At 34.3% G+C, this 21,498-nt stretch overlaps 2 protein-coding genes across 3 annotated transcripts in view; both read left to right on the top strand.

The window, feature by feature from the left end:
* Nucleotides 1-5,092, top strand: part of LOC128679384 (uncharacterized protein) — a 41,737-nt gene extending 36,645 nt beyond the window's left edge. For both annotated transcript variants that reach the window (XM_053761577.1, XM_053761576.2), the window contains one exon: nt 1,558-5,092. In XM_053761577.1, coding sequence (XP_053617552.1) covers nt 1,558-2,184 — 627 coding nt within the window. In that variant the 3' untranslated portion in view covers nt 2,185-5,092. The remainder of the gene's footprint in view (nt 1-1,557) is intronic.
* A 6,312-nt stretch (nt 5,093-11,404) lies between these two features.
* On the top strand, nt 11,405-20,043 carry Orco (Odorant receptor co-receptor). The gene is made up of 11 exons (XM_053761481.2): nt 11,405-11,548; nt 13,418-13,517; nt 14,382-14,592; nt 15,068-15,204; nt 15,840-16,000; nt 16,948-17,134; nt 17,680-17,893; nt 18,400-18,499; nt 18,778-18,882; nt 18,955-19,110; nt 19,686-20,043. Exons 2-11 carry the CDS (start codon nt 13,418-13,420, stop codon nt 19,734-19,736), a joined length of 1,422 nt encoding a protein of 473 aa, XP_053617456.1. The 5' UTR covers nt 11,405-11,548; the 3' UTR covers nt 19,737-20,043.
* The last annotated feature ends 1,455 nt before the right edge of the window (nt 20,044-21,498 follow it).

Raw genomic sequence — 21,498 nt, 5'->3', positions numbered from 1 at the left:
AGTCGTACGAGGTGACTAAAGGACACATAGCCCAGGTACGGCGGCCAAAGCTGACAAAAAATAACATTCGTAAAGAGGGCTAAAGTTAGGCTGGTAACCGGTCGTAAAATCACAGCCGAATATTGGAAATTGTAAGGTTTCTTTTTTACGCTGACCCCTGACTCCACAGCCTCATAGCCCTGAAAACCACGACAACGCAATTGAAGTGTTACGAGAAGTCTGACGGTGGTCGATTGGTTCAAATCTCATGGACTCGTGCATTCGGAGCCCGATTCTCACGCAATCGAAGATCACTTCATACATTTTGTTTTGAAACAAATTTACCAATGAAAAACGATCGATCGATGCATTCGTTCGACGCTTATTTTTTTTTTTATTAATGCAGAAACAATCCAGAAAAATATTGGAGAAAACCGATTAAGTGGACTTCGATTTCGTGCTTCTAAAATTCACCTGGCGAATGTTGTCATCTTTTTTTTTTTTGAGAATAAGTAAAGTGAAATGATTTACATTGTTAGTTAGATTTTTTTTTCACCTTTTGTCTACCGCCGCTTCTGACCATATATTTTAGCGCAATTTTGAGTCCCACTGCTGGGCAAAGTCAGTTTCTGCTTCAATAACCGCATTGGATCGCCAATGCGGTTGCCCGCTGGCTATACAAAAGCAAATGTTACCCAGTTGAAGGAAACTTATTTATATACGTGAGGTAGAACCTCTGTATAAGATTCATTCATTAGAATCTTGATTAAGGGTCCCAAACTTGGGCTATCCATTAACTAACTCGGTTACGGCTTAAGATCCTAAGTGGATCTGAAAATGAGATCCACTGTGTTTTGGGTATTTGGGACAAGCGAAGGTACAAACAGTGCGTACCAATACTTACGAAAATTGAAAGAATCCTTTACTACATAGTTAATTAGATAATTTGTTTGTTTGAAATAACTTTATTGTGTAAGAAAACACAAAGACAAAAGAAACAGAAAAAGCACTAGCACCCGGCGACTAATTCCATGGAAAGATTTCTTCCAGTTAACTATTTAAAAGCGAAATAATATGAATACGTAATTTTTTGTTGAAGAGAAGATAACGCTGTTTGCTATATAAGAACAATTTTAGCACCGAGTTAACACGCATGTTTTCAAACAAAAGTCCTACGTAAATAAAGAGAAAATAGATACGCTTCCCATATGTACCTTCAGTATAAATTATAATTAAGGGGTCTGTATAAAAACAATTCTATATAAAATAAATGAAAATTGTTAGAGTGGGAAATATGTTTATTAATTTAGTATAAATACACATTTTAAGAAATTTTTATATGTATTGTTTTGTTAATGCTAGAACTACTGCGTGGTATTGTCAAAATCTGGCATACAATTAGACTTACGAATATACTTCTTACCACAAAATTCCTACAGGAATCGAGAGCAGCGCAACTAATACTTTAGTAAGATTTCTTTTCTGCCGAGTCATCCGCTTCGCCCCATTATACTTAGTTAGATTAGGATATATGGACTATACCCGGTCTCTATAATGAACTGAAAACTTTTGTTACAGCAATTCGTGTGGAGTGACTTCTCCGAAGAATACGTGCCAACAGACAGAAAACACACTTTCTACCCCTCGGTGATCATCAACGAACACCTTTACGAAGTCAAAATAACAGACGTGCCGGTTATACCATACTTTCCCATAAACTCGTACTACGAGTGGGCTCATTACCGATTTTACGGTCTCCGAAACGCTACTGCATACATTCTCGTGTTCGATCTGTCAAATGTTGAGACTTTCCAATACATACGGACATTGAGAGACCAAATGGTTGAAAGTAGGGACATGAGGAACGTTCCCGTACTCGTCGTTGGTAATAAACAGGATCTGCTGTGCAGCAACACACCGTCGGCTGCAAGCGGCTTGCAACAACTTGCATTAGCTGAAAGCGCTTGCGGCGATTCCAGGGAAAAAAGACGAAATATCGTTAATTTAGTTCGTAAACACTGGAAATGTGGGTATGTGGAGTGCTCGGCGAAATATAATTGGAGAGTGATAGCTGTTTTTAAGGAGTTGATGGAGATGATTGATGCGTTGGAGTGGAGCGGGGGCGGGCGGTCGGCAGAGCCCCCCCCAGAATCGTCGGCGGGAGGGGCCGCCGGCTCCCACGACACTCGCTGCGTGATAGCTTAGCACTGAGTGTAGGCCAATGTTACACATTGTGGCGAAGTAGACATTTAGTCAGTCATATTATAAATTAACGTGGAAAGTTGGTATTAATCTGCTACACTGATAACCTAAAATGATTGCCTGAATATTTTGTTCATAAGATTCATAAATTTATTCATTTACTATTGTTGCCAAGAAAAGAAATATAATGGGAAAATATAATAGATTAAATTAGGAATATTGTACGATAGCTCGTATTTCTTTATTTATTTGTTAATTTTAATCGATCACATAGAAATCTGCAATAAGTGAAATTATTAAGCCGTATATATATATAACAATCTTTACTAGAAAGACATTTAAACGCGACCTCTGTAAATTAATTTCGATGAGAGTAAAAGTAAGTTATATTTTCATGTTTCAAAACTGTGGCCTGGAAACTTAGTACTTACCTAATTTTGCCAACTAGCAATATCTTCTAAAATGTTTGGAAAATAAATGAGATTAAATTTTCTGCTACTTAAGTAATTGGTTGAAAATTGCTAAAAATACACAGTATTATGATAGAATAAACGAACTGATTTTTCCACTTTTCAGTGTGAATTTGTACACCTGGGTTGATAGCTCAAACTTTATGGGAAAGTTCATTGTCTGTCGATGACGTCATAAAAAGGTACCGTTAGTAAATGAATATCACCAAAAAAGTGTGCATGTTTCTTGTTAGTTCTTGAAAATTACTGTGATTAATATTGATATTATTGTTCACTGATGATTGATTCTACAGTTTTGTGATTCTAAGCATTAAACCACATCTATGTCTGTCTTTTAGACACAAACAAAAGTAGAATTTTATACTCTATAGTGATTTTCGCACAAAATTATAATTTTTACATTGTTTTATACTTTTATTTAGATTAGGATCTAAAAATATATTATGTAGGCGTTTACCATTAGAGACATGTAACATTGTTTCCCAGGGTACTTTTACACTTTTCTACTAAAATTACCTTGACTATAGCTATTTCTTACAATACTAAAATTCCAAATTGACTACGTATTGCAAATGTTAAATTCTATATTATTAAACAAGCTAAATAAAACCGTTTAATAATCGATATACTTTCGTTGGGTCTAATTTTTATTTACATTTATTTAGAGTGAAAAAATAAATAATAAAACAAATCTACGTAATAGGTACCCACATACTATACTTATATTTTTTAAAAGTAATAGAATTATTACAATCTTATAAAGAATAACATTTTGAGAATGCTCAATTAAAAAAAAAATCGGTTCTCCCACTATGCAACGGGAAAATAGAGAATATCAAAATAGCATTGATACATTTATTTATTTATTTATTTTATTGTGGCAACTTTAAAGTGTCATTGACACGATTTTCCCAATGACTTCCAATTCTTAATTTTTTATGATTAATTACCTATGACTTAATTTATTATTGAACTCTTGTAGCTGATGATTACACATTTCAATTTTGATATTTCCTCCATTGATGAAAATGTTCTAAGCAATAAATATTTTGCAATGAATAAATTAAAAAAATAAATGTCCCTCAATGCGGAACAGAGATGACAACAAAAGACTCGCTTCGTCTGCTAGCTTCAGTGTATCTGCTATTTTATTTCACACGGGACATTGTAAAGTAGGTTTTTTTCTTTCGAGTCTTAACATGTAAACGATCGTCACAGTACTTACTCGTCGTATTGTTATCGAAAATAAACTAAATATTATCACAAGCATTGTAAAATAAAACATTTATTAACAGTGAAATTAATTTACTAAAAATACATATTGCTGTAAAGACGACTTATGGTAAGATTGTTTATTTAATGAGACTTGTGAGAGAAAAAAACTTTAATTAGATTATTCTTTCACTCGTAATATTTTATAGGCAAATTTGAAACTGAAACAGTTTAACTAGAAACTTGTTGTTGTACTTTATATCACTAACCACCGAAATCATAGTAATATCTGTAAATTCTTACTCTGTGTTGTGCATTTCAAACCTTTGTGCTTCCTTCAGTGTTGTAAATAAATTATTTGTGATTACTCTATTTAAACTTTTAGAAAACTACCTATGTAACCTTTCTTTGCATTTTAATACTTTTGTATATTATTTTTTATGTGAGATATAAAATAATTACCTAGCCTTATTTCACATCAGTGTGAACAAGTTTGTTTCGTTGGACAAATTAAAAAAACTCCCGACTTTCAATATTCATTTTGCTACAACATTTGAACGGCTGAACCGATTTTGATCAAACATATCTGAGAACCGTCACATAAAAGATTTATATCAAATAAAAAAAACCGCATCCAAATTGGTTCACCCGTTTATGAGCTACGGTGCCACGTACACAGACAGACACACTTAGCGATGAAACTTATAACACCCCTCTTTTTGTTTCGAGGCTTAAAAATAATGACATACATAGTGAAATAATATTTTTGTAATATATTTTTCTTAATTTTTAATTCTTGTTTGACTGGAAAAAATCCCTTTCTGGGATAAGTCCGCCTATGTACGCGTCTCTATTTTTACCTACTTCTTTTTTTGTTGGTGTTTTCTTTGTGCAAGAAAGAGTTTACAAACAAATATACAATGTCTATTTCTCACGTTACTTTTAATCTAATTATTTTTTTAAACTTTCTGTGATGACTATTAATTTAAATATTTTACGTTAGGTAGCTATGAATACTATCAGATTGCAATTATTTTAATTATATTTTTATGTAAGTTAAGTAAAACATATGCTTTATTGATTGGATCTTTTTTACTTATTTGTACTAGGTACATAACTGTATAGTTTTGAGCTTAAAACAAATGTTAAACGATCATACACATCATAATGTAGATAAATAACTGATGTTATACAACTGTTACACGGTGCAATAAAATGTTGTGAACAAATTTTATGTGAAGTTCTTTTTAATGACCTTATAATTTCAGTAAATCCAATCATGATACGATATTGCTTATCACAATAATGCATTGCCATTACAACTAAAGCCATTTTGTGTTGAGGAATTCCCCAGTCGGGAGCGGATCCTGGGTATGACATCACATTATACATTACATAATAATGCATTGTCACTCAAATTAAACGCGTAGAAAAAAAATCAGCTCAGTCGGTTGAAGATATCTGGTACAAAATTGAGTTGCAAGATTCCACTCATATACAATCACATTCATATTATGTATTCGAATTTTTACGGTATTGAGTAAAAACTTCTTCTGTAATAAAGGTGTACTTAGATGTATCCGGTGAAGGAAAACATCGTAAGGAAACCTGCACACTGGTTGATTATTATTAACTTGTGTGTGAAATGGAGAAGGCAATGGCAAACCACTCCATTAATAATGCCAAAAAAGTTGTTGTGTGTGTTTCATTCCACGTAATGACCACGACCCTCAGCCATGAGGAATACGACTGTGAAGAAGATGTAGGGCGTAGGGTAACTTCCTGCAAGGAATAACGCAATATCCGGATCCCACTGAACTTGGAATATTCAGACAGATAGAAGCGACATCTGCTGACTTTCATATGAAGATATCTATCAGTTTGATATACACCTTGGAGTAGAGAACTACGAGCAAGAAACACTATATATTAGGACACAATATATTAGGATATAGGATATCAAGAACGCCGTACGATGTTAAGAACTTTGAAATTTCATTTTAAAATTATTCGACAGCGACTCATCACCAGGCCAGCTAACCTTGCTGATCTTTAAACCTACGTCTAGAGTTACTTACGGGAAAAAAAGTGTATTTTTGACATGTCAAAAATACGCATTGTCACTAACACCTTTTTTGTTGAACTATGCTATATAGCAGTTCCACGATGAAACTATCGAGCCACTAAGTTCACGAACTTACGTTTACGCATGCGTCAGCTACTCTAAATTCTTTGCTTACCGGAATGGGAGTTATTAGATACTCTTTGTAAATCAACATGATTTTGGATTTGTATAGCATTTATCCAATTTAAAATTTTTCATCACGGCAAAATATAATCCCAGCCTTTTATCTCACCCCGCCATTTCACACAAAAGCTTTGTTAATATCCAAAAAGAAGAATTGGTTTGAGTTTTAAAGGCTTTGTCGGGGCTACGAACAATACGCGACGTGGTAACTAATGGGTCCCCGGAGTCCATTATGACCGAACGCTTCACATTACTCACTCTTAGTCCAACGGTTTAGTTCCCTTTTAGGGCAAAACGATAGTTTTGTTTTTGCTAATACTGCAGTTGACAAACAGGAACTAAATTTCTAAATTCTTTATGTCAGTAAAATCATAAAGAGATCTCATCACTAATCATTATTTGCTCGAAAACATGGTTATATAAGATGTTGCCTAACAAATGTGAAAAAACAGCTACAAAACATGCAAATATTTAATGCACGGCAATGAAAATGCTAAGACTATAAAAGTTTTTGTTAACGAGCCATTTTTTTAAGATCAACTAGAGTACAATATTGGTTTACAATAAATATTTAATATTTATGTAGGTAGGTACGTAATGTAACAATAATTGTTCCTTAGCTAAGCAAGGCAGCAAAGGTACCTAGATAGATAGAATTAAAACTACATCAAAATTCGCCATAATTGAACACATCACATGCTGTTAGTTTGTTGTTTCAATATTGAATAAACTAATACATTAATGTGCATTGTGTAAATTTTGTAGTGTTCAGACAGAATTTAACTAAACTTGTTCCAGCACTCGGTAGTATAGTATAAGAGCCAAGAGATAATTTAGGTATTTAAGTGTTGAACTGAGATAGGCATTGACGGATGTAAGTAATATAAATTAAATTAAATTAAATTATCAATGGAAATTCGCTGTGTGAGAAAGATACCCGCGCAATAGTCACCTGTTACCTCCCTCAGCCGTTTGCTTAGCTCTCTTTACAGCCTCCGTGCACCTCTGCCTCAAGAAACTAAAGTCTCTCCCACAAATTCCACTAAATCGTATTACCCAATACGATTTTTTGCCATTAGGCGAAACTTCTATACTTTTGGGTGTAATTGTAAAGAAGTAAATGAAAACATCAAAAGGGAACCACAATTTTGAATGGGCGGGACATTTGGAATGGGGACACCAGACCTGTGTCAAAGCTATCACTAAATGGACTCCGGAATATATGAGATCCCGTAGAAGTAAAACTATTTGGCGCCGGGAGGTCAAAGTGAAATGAGAGAAAGTCGTGGAGGCCAAGACCTGTAGGGCCGCAGCAAGTAATTATGTAAGTATATATAAAGTTTCACCCCCTATTATAGTCATTCGAGGGTTGATCTCTTAGTAATGAAAAAAAATCGTTTATTTCATTAACTAAAAGTGTACAAAGACACATATTGTAAGAACTCTCTACTAAGCAAAAATATGCTTGTGTCAGAGAATCCTATTCTTTCTTAACATACATTTAGTACTAATCACTTGTTGAATGTTATACAAATCAAAATTTATTTATTAATTAATATATAAGTATAACAAATAAATATAAATAACATTAATATGTATGTATTAACAAATATATACGTGTATAAAACATAAAAATAAGTAATTGTAACATGTTTAAAAGTGTATAAATAGATAGATATATCATTATTTAATTAGAAAAAAAGTAGCCTGTTAAGTAAGTTTGAACGGGAGTCTTTAACTACATGCATACCAAATTACATCAAAATTGGTCTAGCGGTTTAGCCATGAAAGCGGAACAGATATACATACATCGCATGTATAATATATTAGTATGGATTAGCAGGACCCTCTGTTTCTTCTTATTCTAAATTTACGTTAGGTTCAACTTTGTCGTCCTTTTTGGAGCCAAGCTCTTCGACTATTTCAACTCGAAACACACACCGCAGCGCTGCAAGTTTTACTTGGGTTATTAATAATTCATGAAACACATACCTTTGCAACATAATATAATATAGTTCTCGTCTCACTTTTAAAACACCCTTCATTAATAAGCTTTATTATTAGCAAGATGATTTTGATATTAAAATTACATAATGCTCACACAAGATACCTTTGTGTTTTATGAATACTAAAATCCATCGCAAACGATCGAGGCACATACAATGCAAAAACAATTTTTTAACTTTTTCCCGCGGCTTCACCTACATGTATAGCGTACTCTTGTCATTGTCTAAGTATATTTCGGGTTTTAAGCAAAGTATCGCGATGAAACCTATAGCAGATTTTAAATTAGACCATTCTCTATTATAACTATGAAAACCCCATAAAATTCCATTCAGTGTGTGCTGAAATTACCTTGAATGTTATAATTATCACAATCATTTATGCATTACCTATCTTGTTAATAATATAATTTAACAAATAAGTATAATATTTATTGAAAATACTGAGATATCCTAAATTTTGAATTATATACGTATCATCAATTTCAGACTTTGACAAGTGGAAGTGAGAGATAAGAGAGTAGTAGACTGTACTGAATAATATATGAAAGTAATATAAATGACAATAATATAGCTATTATAGCAACGAAGGTTCATTAACTGACGTCGGTTCACCTAATAGAAAATCTTGATTAGGCCGGACCAATATTGATCAAGGATACGCAAACATTAATGTCCGATGTTATAGCCTCATCAGTTTATGTACGTTGGGTCCATTGATGAGAGATTAATAGGAACATATTTAATTACATAATCTCTTAATAATGAAAAAAAAAATCGTTTATTTCATTAACTAAAAGTGTACAAAGACACATATTGTAAGAACTCTCTACTAAGCAAAAATATGCTTGTGTCAGAGAATCCTACTCTTTCTTAACATACATTTCGTACTAATCACTTGTTGAATGTTATACAAATCAAAATTTATTTATTAGTTAATATATAAGTATAACAAATAAATATAAATAACATTAATGTGTATGTATTAACAAATATATACGTGTATAAAACATAAAAAGTTGACCGCGGCTCTGTCGTTTTGTACATAACTTTTTTTTGTTATTTTGTGCAAAAAAATTAATAATAAATATATAAATTTAATTAAAATCTTGAAGATTAGAAATATTTATTTAACCATCTGAAACATAGTAGGTAGTCTCATAGACATCAAAAAAACCAAACTATATTTTCTATATTTCCTAAAACAGTTGCGAATTAGTTATGTTGTAGGTATATTTATTAATATAAATACACATAGAGTAACGTACATTCTACCTATATACCTACATACTTTCTGATCTGCAATTACAAGCTTCTTTTTATATAAACTGTACCCATGGAAAAGCGGAGTCTCCACTCTGTAAGTGTAATAAATAAATATTTTTTCATTTTTTTTCATTTAACCCTTATCCAGTGAACGTCGTGTTTTGCGTTCACCGACACCGGACCGATGGCTCCCGGAATTTTTTCCGGGTATACCGCGAGGCAGAAATCATCGGATATCTCAAAACTTTTGTATGAAAACAATTTAGGAATTAAGTGACTGCTAATTTATAATAACATTTTGAACTGTTAAATATATACATCACCTCCTCTACCTTTGTAGTTAACCAAATAGAGGCACTTTTCCTTTGAGTAAAAGTATTTTTAAGATAAAATTGATAAATCCCGCCCTTAACTTTATGTACAAAGACTGTAATATACACAGGTATATACCAGACCACTAGAAGGTAATGGAGTAGTTGATTGAATTCTTGATGAAACTGGCCTGAAGCAAAATTGACAATTTAAAATAACGACCCAGTTAACCGCATGGTTGACAATATATTGTCAACTAGAGATTTTCATTTTTAATTTTTAATCGGTTGAGTAAATCCGGGAGATTACACACTAAAATCCCGCAAGTCTCTCTCTCTCTCTCATCCCAAGTTACATTCGGAGCTGTGACGCCTGACGTGTCTTTATAGCCAGCTCCATGTCTGACGTCAACCCTCTTTCGGGATGCTATTGTTACCTATCAGCTGTTAAGGCATGTGTTCCTTAGTCGCCTCTTACTACATTCAAGTGAGGATTTGGAGTGGTCTTATTCTAAGGCGGGACCACAAGCTAAGTATTTAATCCCCCGGGGCGCAGCTAGTAATTTATATTATTATAAAATCACAAAAAGACATGGCAAAGTTATTTGTACCTACTTACTTTGGCCTAGTAAAAACAAATGACACACGATTAATAAACACAACTTAATAGGCCATCAGACAATATTTGACAGGAGCATAGATTAAAAAGCAAACGAACAAGACACACAAATCAATGTAAACAGAAATTGGTTCAATATTGAATAGGTATAGCGATCGATGTAACACAGAACATAGCCGTATTACCTACCACTTAATAGTCGTATTATTAATAAATAAAAGCAAGAAACCACAGCTGGGCTGTATAATACACATGTTTATTCCCAGTGGTAAAGGCGTATTCACATTTAAAAAGTAAATAAAACAACAACAGTTTTTTTTTACAAAAATGACATTTTTGACACAAGCTTTTATTGTTGTCAGTGAGATCCATTAAATACTTGGAATGGATGGGATATAGCTATGTCTGAGAAAAACAAAAGCGATTTCGCTTTTGTTTTTCTTCACATGCTTCTTCAGGCCTGAATGGGTAATAAAACTAGTTCTGCTCTAGTCGTCCGGGCATCTGAATGTGTAGCAGCTGTCATTCCGCGTTGTTCAGTTTTCTGCTGCGAAAAGAAATCAAAGAACATCAAACTTACAAAATGATGTTGTTACATTTCACATTTGAGTGAATTTGTATTTTTTTTTTTACAACATTTAAACACACATTTCACATATTTTATTATTTTATTTATCTACTTGATTAATTATGATTTTTAGAATCTATTTATTTTTATACTACTTATAATTTCACACAGAAGGCAATCCAAAGAAAATAAGTTAACTTAATATATGATTCATTTGTTATTCCTGCTGTCCCCCAACTGCCTCAAATCCTCACAATGGAGGACTTTAATGAGGGCAACGACAGAGCGATTATCAGTATGATCATCAGTATCAGATCACTCTGTCGGAACGACTTGTCGAACACTGTCTGACAAGATATTCCGACTCGACAAGAAGAAGAATTTGTTCATGTGAACGCGCCCTAATATCTTCACTGAAAAGTGTGACTTTGAAACGGAACACGTCAGTGCAAAACTTGTAATGACAATGAAACGGAAAAATCGATGGAATCGGACACTCGATCGAAACTATATGAAAGCATAGGACGTCTTTCGAAAATTGCTTGATTGTTTTAAGTGATTGGAACGAAGTTTTAAACATGTAATTTTATACTTTTCTCTTCTGAGATTGAGAAGAATAAAGATATAGTTATCATTTTTAACAGCGGAACAATTGAAATAAAACTTAAAGGTAATGTTAATTATTTAAAACATTCGTTATGTATAATCCTAAATTATATTGAAAGTCGACTGGGTAAACAACAAGTATGAATGTGTTTATATAATCAAACACGATATATACATTTTATTACTTCCAAGATTTACTACTTTTTCGGTCTCATTAAAGTAGAAATGCTTTTTGACTTCAAAATAGTCACGTATTCCAAAATATCACAATACATTATTGTCATACAAGCTCCATATAAAAATTTGTGGACATTAGAAAAAAGTATCTGATGCAAGAGTATCACTAGTTGGATAGCCAATTGATGATGATATAATTCGTAATTAACTCAGTAGATATTTATTTATTTCATACTTTCGAGGTACCACGAGACAAAATAACATAATTTCTTGTAATTAGTATAAAAGAAGATCTTCTTTGCAAAATAAAACCCTATCGATAGACGCCAGACGCGGCATGAAGACGCCATTTTTTTCGCATGTAGTCCACGATAATTTGTCATTTTCAGGGTCCAAAGGCTTAAATACGAGGGCTGCTATTTATGTATCCGGAACTGGCCAATAATTCTAGAATATTTAAAAAGTAATTACAACATTTGAAAATAGAACTCTTCGGCTAGAGAATAAATATTTTTCATGTCCCTGTCATTTGTTTTTTTCAATTGGCGCCAATTTTGAAAATAGCTTGTCTTCATTGCCATGGATTTAACTCGTGAACATTTTCGCGCGATGATTTATTATGATTTTCGGCGTGGATTAACTCAAAAACAGTGCATCGAACAACTGATTTTAACTTTTGGAGATGAAGCACCATCGAAAACCACTGTGTATTATTGGTTTAAGGAATTTCAACGTGGACGGTCTATGCTCACGGTTGAAATTAAGGAGGGTCGTCCTAAATCGGTAGTGGTACAACAAAATATTGATGCTGTGCGACAATTAGTAATGCAAGATCGTCATGTTACATACCGCGAGATAGAGGCGTCTCTGGGCATTAGTATGACGAGTATACACGCGATATTACACGAACATTTAATTGTTAAAAAAATTTGTTCGCGTTGGATTCCGCACAACTTGAGCGTAGATCAAAAACAGGCTCGTGTCGACTGATGTAAGAAAATGATAAAAAAATACAACCGTGGCACGTCAAAAGCTGTTTATAATATCTACACAGGTGACGAAACCTGGATCTATGCTTATGACCCTGAAACTAAACAGCAGTCAACGGTGTGGGTCTTTCAAGATGAACCGAATCCAACAAAAGTTGTTCGTGCGAGAAGCACTTTAAAGCAAATGGTCGCTTGTTTTTTTGGTATCAACGGACATGTAGCTACAGTGCCACTAGAGAATAGTAGGACGGTTAATTCTGAATGGTACACCACCATTTGTTTGCCAGAAGTCTTTGAAAAAATACGAAAGAACAACCCACAACGCAGAATCATACTTCATCACGACAATGCTAGCTGCCACAAGTCGGCTGAAACAAATAATTTTTTGGAGGGTCAAAAGATTGAATTGACGGGTCATCCGCCGTACAGCCCCGACCTGGCATCCAATGATTTTTATTTATTTCCAAACATTAAAAATAAATTACGTGGTCAACGTTTTTCGAGCCGCGAAGAGGCCGTTGATGCGTTCAAAACACACGTTTTGGACATACCTCAATCAGAATGGAAAAAGTGCTTTGAAAATTGGTTTCATCGTATGCAGAAGTGCATAGATCATCGCGGAGAATACTTCGAGAAACAATAAAACCATATGTAATAATATATGTTTGTTTAATTTTGTTATTCCGGATACATAAATAGCAGCCCTCGTAGTCACATGCACTAATAGTTTTACTCAATAAAAAAAATATGTATGTATCTTCTTACAGATGATGAACAAAGTGAAAACACAGGGCCTTGTGTCCGACTTGATGCCGAATATCAAGTTGATGCAAGCGGCTGGGCACTTCTTGTTCAACTATTATTCAGGTACTTACCTGAAATTCAAACTGTCCAAAAATACAATGTACACAAATACATTTTTGGACAGTTAGAATGGGTTCTTGAAATTTCGCCGGTCATCTTTGATGTTAACTGTAATATGCACGAGGCCGACGTTATAAAATGGCGTACTTTGCCACCCTACCTATGGATATTTCAAGAAAAATGTCATGTGAATAAACATTCACATGACATTTTTCTTGAAAAACTCGAAAGAAATTGAAGAAAGACAAGACTGCGGGTGGACTTTGGACTTCGATATTCAAAAGCTGCGGAAGAAACCGGAAGAACACTCAGATTAGAGAGAGTGAGATGGAAGATAGAGGAAATATTTAATTCATCTTCTATTTCAAATTATATTTTTTATTTACTTTTTGTTTCCCAGTGTTTTTTCATAGTAGGTACAGCAAACATTTCAGCTTAAACAATCTCCCGTAGATTTTGATGTGAAAGCGCCAATTTTTTCTGCTTTTTGCAACGCCGTTTTTGAAAACAGTATTTTTCTACACCAAGCAATGGTGCCATCATTTTTATCAATCAATTTTATTTATTAGAAGAAACTATAATACTACACTAGATAAAGGATTTCATTGGAAAGCATTATACATACTTTTTTATTGGACACAGTTGTTATAATTTTCTTGCGCAATCCTTGTACTAAATTGTGACTATGTTAAATAATATAAATCGAATACTTTCATATTTTATTTAGTGCAGCATAATTCGATTAGATTCTTATTATTTTTAGTTTTCGGTAATTAATTTAAAGAAATTAATAAAAATGTGATAGTTGTGCTAGTGTCTAGGCAGGTACATCATTATCCAGAAAACTAAGAAGCACATTGTTTGCAGACGAGTCTGGCATGTCCATGCTTCTTCGGAAGATCTATTCTAGCGTGCATGCAGTATTGATAGTGGTCAACTATGTGTGCATGGCAGTCAACATGGTGAAATATTCAGACGAAGTGAACGAGCTCACAGCGAACACCATCACTGTACTTTTCTTCGCGCATACAGTTATTAAAATGCTGTTTTTCGCGCTCAATTCGAAGAGCTTCTACAGGTGAGTGGTATTACTAATATAAATAGTCAATGGCACAGTGAGGTTATACGATTTTTCGCCGGCTAGGACCTTCATTGCAAAAATTCGGCTGGTGTATAAAGAGCCATCATCGATATACAGCGGTGCTTTCACAGTTTATGTCGGTTATACAATATCAACTATTGTTGATATTGTATAACCGACATAGTTCATAGAACTTTACTGGATTCGGCATATATTACTGGTTTTTTCTTGCGGTAAATAAAAGGTATCGCAATAGATCGGCGGTAGCGTGTAGATAAAACTCCCTGAATCACATACTTATATATCTGAACATTGTTACCACAGAATCAAGAGAAATGTGTGTTTACATAACGGACATTACAAACCTCTCACATTGCATTCGAGCCTCTGAATAATGCCGGCGCCACGCTGTCGGCAAACATTTTACCCAACTTTTTAGCTGGAGTCCTGAATTTACATATACTTTTAACAGAACCCTGGCAGTGTGGAACCAGTCGAACAGCCACCCGTTGTTCACGGAGTCAGACGCGCGTTACCACCAGCTTGCTCTCACGAAAATTCGGCGCCTCTTGTATTTTATCTGTGCGGTTACAATTTTCGCAGTTATTAGTAAGTACATACCTACCCAACACCAATCAATCAATTTGTTTAATTATGCACCGACTTTCCGCATAAAAGTTAGTTGGTGCTATGAACTGTTTATGAGTATCCAACATCCCATCCTACTCGTACTATTCTACTAATTTCATAAACAAGATATGTTTCGACGTCTGTTCAAGCACGCAAGACGGATTTCTATGAAATTTGCTAAGCAGATATCTATATATATAGAATAGCATTTTATCTCGAATATCCCAAGGGAGCGAAACCCCAGGGCGCAGCTAGTGAAATTGGAAATTCTCACGGATATAAATATATATGTATTGTAATTGTAAATATATCATGTATTTTATTGTATTTTTTTTCGTATTAATCTTACTTACTTGGAAATAAAATTATTCTATTCTATAAGGTTCTTGATATTGGTGTCAATAGTTCAAGAGCGTTCCAAAGTCCCGTGTTAACCAGACTGTTACCCAAATATTTTAGGAATCGTCAATTATGACCTACGATCGATGTAAGGTCGAATATAAATATAAATGAAATAAAGTTAAGGTCAAAACCAAAATAAAATTAAATATTCCCTCGAATACTACAAAAGGTATTTCCTAGAATTGATAGATAATTGAATTTCTGATTTTCAGGTTGGATAACAATAACCTTCTTCGGGGAGTCCGTCCGTTTGATAGCAAATAAAGAGACAAATGAAACGATTAGCGAGCCTGCACCTCGTCTACCACTAAAGGCTTGGTACCCTTTCAATGCCATGAGTGGATCTATGTACATAGTTGCCTTTGCTTACCAGGTTAGACTGTTGAAATTGAACATCAATTGTCTATTAGAACAAGAAAAGAAAAAATGTAGGTCAAGGTATAATCCGGTGACACAAATACGGATAAAACAATTAGATTTCAAATTAATATATTTCAATAGTTTCCAATTTTGATCATCAGATATCGCGTGTCATTATCTACATCATTAGTTTATTTATAACAAAAAAAACTTTGAATATAATTTAGAAAAAAAATCTCTATAATTCCTGTTAATACCTAATGCGTATGCAGCACTTTGCAGCTTTCGGCCTAGACCGGCCTTTATTGCTGAACCGACTTTCATGAAATATACCTGTACCTACCTGTATTAAAATATATATAGATAGCGAATAAATTGTTTTGATATTTGTAATTTGATACTCAATTAGATTGAGTCACGTTGATCGATTCCTGAGTAGGTGTGCCTGACTCAGGAAAGTCAAAAATATGTGTGAAACGTAGAAGGCAATTTTAACTTGGTAAATAACGACAATCTATATATTACATCGTGCATAAACCAAACCATAGCGGGTTCTAAATTGAGTTTAGCGCCATCTATCGGTCCTTTTATAAATGACTGAAATCGATATATCGAAACGGCCGTAAACCCATCTCTATGTTGACTTTTTTTATTTGTTGATCTATGATGGTGAATGATTAAACATGGACATTGGGACACATAAAGATTGACTTTACGCCCGAAATTGGGAGATAAAACACCACAGATGTGAAGATTCAGTTTTCACGTCGTCGTTTCAGTTTCCATGACAACGCTTAAATAATAAACGTGCCCAGATGGTGCACCCAGGTCCTACGGTGGAGACACAATTTGTCGTCTCACTTTCAATGCAGATAACACTCCCTGTGGGTGGACATTAATATTTTTTATCGAGTCAAAAATAAAATTTTTGTAATAATAAAAAACTGGTTTATATTTTAGGTGTACTGGCTGTTTTTCTCCATGATGATAGCAAATCTGATGGATGTCATGTTTTGTTCGTGGCTCATCTTTGCCTGCGAGCAGTTGCAGCATTTGAAAGCAATCATGAAACCTCTGATGGAGCTGAGCGCGTCGCTTGACACGTATAGACCTAATACTGCTGAACTTTTTAGAGCTTCATCGACAGGTCAGTGATGTGTGATTGTTTATTTCTACATACATTTATTGTACTAACAGTCAACCAAAACGTGCAGAAAGCCAGAAGTACCTATGTACATCAATTTCTGTCCCCTACACATAAGACACACTTGAAGAGCCAGTCTTTCTCGATTGCTTTTTCAGCTATTAAGCGTTGAAGCGCAGGGCCCCTACTTTTCTTCCTCCATTTTTACCTTACGCACGTATATTCTAATTGACGACCACGCTCCCATTAAATAAATGGTGACCAGTAACCTTTTTCTTACTACATTTACTTTTTGATCAGATTAGGTCAAAAAGTTATTTTCTTATTGAGTGTGTTATTACTATCACTGATGTCAGATGTTATTCAAGTCGACTTAAGGCATCTGACATAGCAGTGGCCTATTAAAAACTACTACATAGATTGGTATACAAACTCACGTGGTACGTACAGGGTTCAGAGATGGCACCTTTCGATCTAAAGCTGACGGTCTTAACCACTTGACCAACACATGTTCAACCACCTAACTACCCAAAAATTCAATCCCACAGAAAAGTCAGAAAAAGTTCCAGAGGCAACAGACCTAGATATTCGTGGTATATATTCCACTCAGCAGGACTTTGGGATGACGTTGCGAGGTGCCGGTGGAAGGCTCCAGACGTTTGGCCAGCAGAATACTAACCCTAACGGACTGACTCAGAAACAGGAGATGTTAGCGCGGTCTGCCATCAAGTATTGGGTGGAGAGGCACAAACATGTTGTAAGGTGTGTAACGTTAGACATTCACAATTACATTCTTGGTTGACTGTGTGATATACTGCAAAAGATTTCGACGATCGATTTCAAATTGGAAACTCGCACAAAATGCTGTGAACGCAGGTAATTAAAATAAAGGGACTGCTAAACTCAAATCATAATATGATGTTTAAACAAAGCACGTTTGAGTGAGCCAATTTTCAATGCGTTGGAAAACGTATGAGGCAGCTTGAACCTATGAAGTGACCGAGAGTGAATGAGTAGACGAGAGAAAGTTGACATTTTCAATATTTCCATACAGCTTACTTCAATGAGAGAGCACTGGTGTTTTAAATTGGACAATTATAAGAATCGATTGATAATATTGTGAAAGAATGATAGTTGTCTTGTGTTTAAATAAAGGAAGATCAAGGAAGAGAAAAGTGTAAAGTGAAAAATGCGCGAATGTTGGTGTTGTAATGCGACGGACTTCTGAATATTTTAGTGTAACTGAATATATGAAAGCATTTTTTCAGGTTGGTGACGTCCATAGGTGACACTTACGGTACAGCTCTACTATTCCACATGTTAATATCTACCATCACCCTGACTCTGTTGGCATATCAAGCGACTAAGGTGAGATTGTGATAAATATATGCGGACTACCCTGAGCTCCGACGTTGTATGGCTGAGAAGCAGTTCTCAGATATGAGAAAGAGCTACGAACCAGGCTTCTGCTAGCGTCTCGAAACTATCTTATTCTATCTGTTGCCCGCAGGTCCGTTGGCGGCTAAATGTATTGGGTGCGATTTTCATACAAACTTTAACCCCATGCGTATTCTAAATTTGATATAAGTATGGATTGCAGACATCCCTCGTTTCCTTGTATAACTATTTATTTATATTTTTTACAGATTGACGGTATAAACGTGTACGCATTTAGTACAATTGGTTACCTCAGTTATACTCTTGGTCAAGTATTCCACTTTTGCATTTTCGGCAACCGACTCATAGAAGAGGTAATTATAATTTGTTTTGACTTGTTTACAATAAAATATATATAATCATTTTTTAATTATGTGTTTTTTTAGAGTTCATCAGTGATGGAAGCCGCATATTCTTGTCAATGGTACGACGGATCCGAGGAGGCGAAGACTTTCGTGCAGATCGTGTGCCAACAATGTCAGAAAGCTATGAGTATTTCTGGTGCCAAGTTCTTCACGGTATCACTTGATTTATTCGCTTCTGTAAGTATTAATCAACCAATATTGTATCAGTAATATTAAACAAATTCTGAGACTGATATACTGTTAAGAAAAAAAATTGTTTTAATTTTTTAAAGACTTGAACATATATTTTTTTAACAAAAAAAAACGCGTTGCACTCTGGGTGTGCCGCCAGTAGTGAAAAACGTTGTGCATTTTTGACGTCTTACGAATTTTCAGTTCACACGTGTGACGCGAGTTTGCTTAACATTTTTTAACCATCACAAAAAGTGATGTGCGTGGTCTGAGGGCCCGCCGGTATCTCAAAAACTATACATGCTACAGCTAGATAAACTTTTACACACACACACACACACACACACACACACATTGTTGGCTTTTACAAAATCTAATTCCAACTTTTCGCAATTGCTTTGAAATGTTCACTAAATCCCAAACATATTTTCATACAATTTCAAGAAAACCTCCCTCAAACCACACGCATATCAAAAAGTGTACAAAGCCGCTAAAGAAGTTTTCAGTTGAAAAAAAATTATACCTTAATTTCTGTCTCAATATGAAAGTGTTCAATAATATATTTTGCGATTAATTTCCAGGTTTTAGGCGCAGTGGTTACATACTTTATGGTGTTGGTGCAACTGAAGTAGACGATTACCGACCGATAAGACTAGGAGATTTTTTTTATGGCTTAGTCATAATTTCACATTCATATATCTTGTTGACTCTGATTTAGCATCTAGATCAATTGGTCTGTGCGTTACTTATTAAAACTAGTATTTAAAAAATATAAAATTGTATAAGATTGTTGAAGATAGTTTTACCGTTATATTTTGTCACTAAAAAGTAGTGAGTATCTTGCACATACTTAAACATTTTATTTTACTCTAGTTTTACAAATTGTTATTAAATGTATGTACTAACAAATATATTTTTGAATAAATCACATATATTGATTTTGTTCGTTATTATTAATATGTTACCATTTCTGATTCTCATTTTCTTATCATTAGAAAATTCATTTGACTCAATCTAGTCTGCACAAACAAGAAACAGTACAATATATTTTACTTTATGATAAAGAAATGTCTTTATCAGAGATAAGTAAACCTATAATATTTTATAGGCATTAAAAGATCCCATTACTGATATCGATAGGCTTCGCGAGCCATTGATCGTTCAAATATGTTTTTATTGGTTTAAGTCACTTTTAAGTGAGTTAATAATGTCCTTAGAAAAAATACTTATATTAATAGGTGTATAATAAAGTATCTCATTAAGTTAATTATAGTGTGCTAGGCTTAATTTTATCTCATCATAAGCAAGTAAGCCTACTTAGATATAAATCATGGATTGCATGGAACCATGGATTGATGAAGTTACCAAATTAGTAAGTTTGGAGAGAGATTAATCTTAATCCTAACTAATATTATAAATGTGAATGTAAATTTGTTTGTTACCTCACGCTCAATTCACGCTCTATCTACTCAACCAATCTTCATGAAATTTTGCATACAAGTAGTTTGAAGTGAGGAGAAGGACACAGAGTTACCTTTCTACCTGGAAAAATAACTGTTCCCGTGGGAAATTCACGCAGGCGAAGCCGCGGGCAAAAAGCTAGTTTGCGATAAATGCTAACACGAAACTACTTTTATAAGTAAGTATAGATACTATCAAAGTCGAGTAGAAATCTAATAAATAGCTCCTTAGCTGAGAAAGTGTTATGGATAAAACTTTCGCATTTTTCAAAGCTACAAACTACTAGCGAGACCACCATAATAACTCCAAAGTAATGTACCTACCTACATACCTCTATAGGTTTTCATAGTATACACCTGCACGGTTCCCTAATATTTATACTGTCCCTGTACTAAATTGGATTTCGCCAACTATTTACCTACTCAGTCTCGGATGTAGGACGGGGAAGTTACAGTCGATTTGCCACAACAGTCAATTCGCCATAAAAAAAAAAACAAACCATTTTTAAAATTTGAATTTCTGATAAAAATTTTGTTAGTGATAAAACAAATTATATAAAACCAATTCGCTAATTGGTCAACTTGAATATTAGAGAAAACTATACACCATAAATTTTTAATTATGCTAAAAAATAAAATGGGGCTATCAGTACATATTACTGACTAGCTTTTGCCCGCGGCTTCGCCCGCGTGAATTTCATAGCAAAATCTCAGAATTTTTTTTATCGCGTACTCTGTAAAACTGGTAAACATATATGATTCAAATTCGCATTTTTCTCATCTTCAGTTCAATTTTCTGTTTCCCGCTGCGTGTCTCGTCCCGCAAACTTGTCCAATCCCGCTTCCTGCTATGTTATGTAAAGTAGATATACCGTTTCCCACATATTGTGCCATCATGTTTTTTTTCAGTGTCCCGTCCTGTTCCCCACTACGT

The sequence above is a fragment of the Plodia interpunctella genome, chromosome 21, assembly GCF_027563975.2.
Source record: "Plodia interpunctella isolate USDA-ARS_2022_Savannah chromosome 21, ilPloInte3.2, whole genome shotgun sequence".
NCBI classification, from domain to species: Eukaryota; Metazoa; Arthropoda; class Insecta; order Lepidoptera; family Pyralidae; genus Plodia; species Plodia interpunctella.
The sequence above is the reverse complement of the archived record's forward strand: the minus strand, read 5'-3'. Positions and strand labels throughout refer to the sequence as shown.

What these genes read in the sequence shown, in the direction of transcription:
- Orco (XM_053761481.2), top strand. Translation starts at nt 13,418, where the DNA reads ATGATGAACAAAGTGAAAACACAGGGCCTTGTGTCCGACTTGATGCCG. An exon ending in CTTGTTCAACTATTATTCAG is followed by an intron (nt 13,518 to 14,381) that starts GTACTTACCTGA and finishes CATTGTTTGCAG; the next exon opens with ACGAGTCTGGCATGTCCATG. An exon ending in AATTCGAAGAGCTTCTACAG is followed by an intron (nt 14,593 to 15,067) that starts GTGAGTGGTATT and finishes TACTTTTAACAG; the next exon opens with AACCCTGGCAGTGTGGAACC.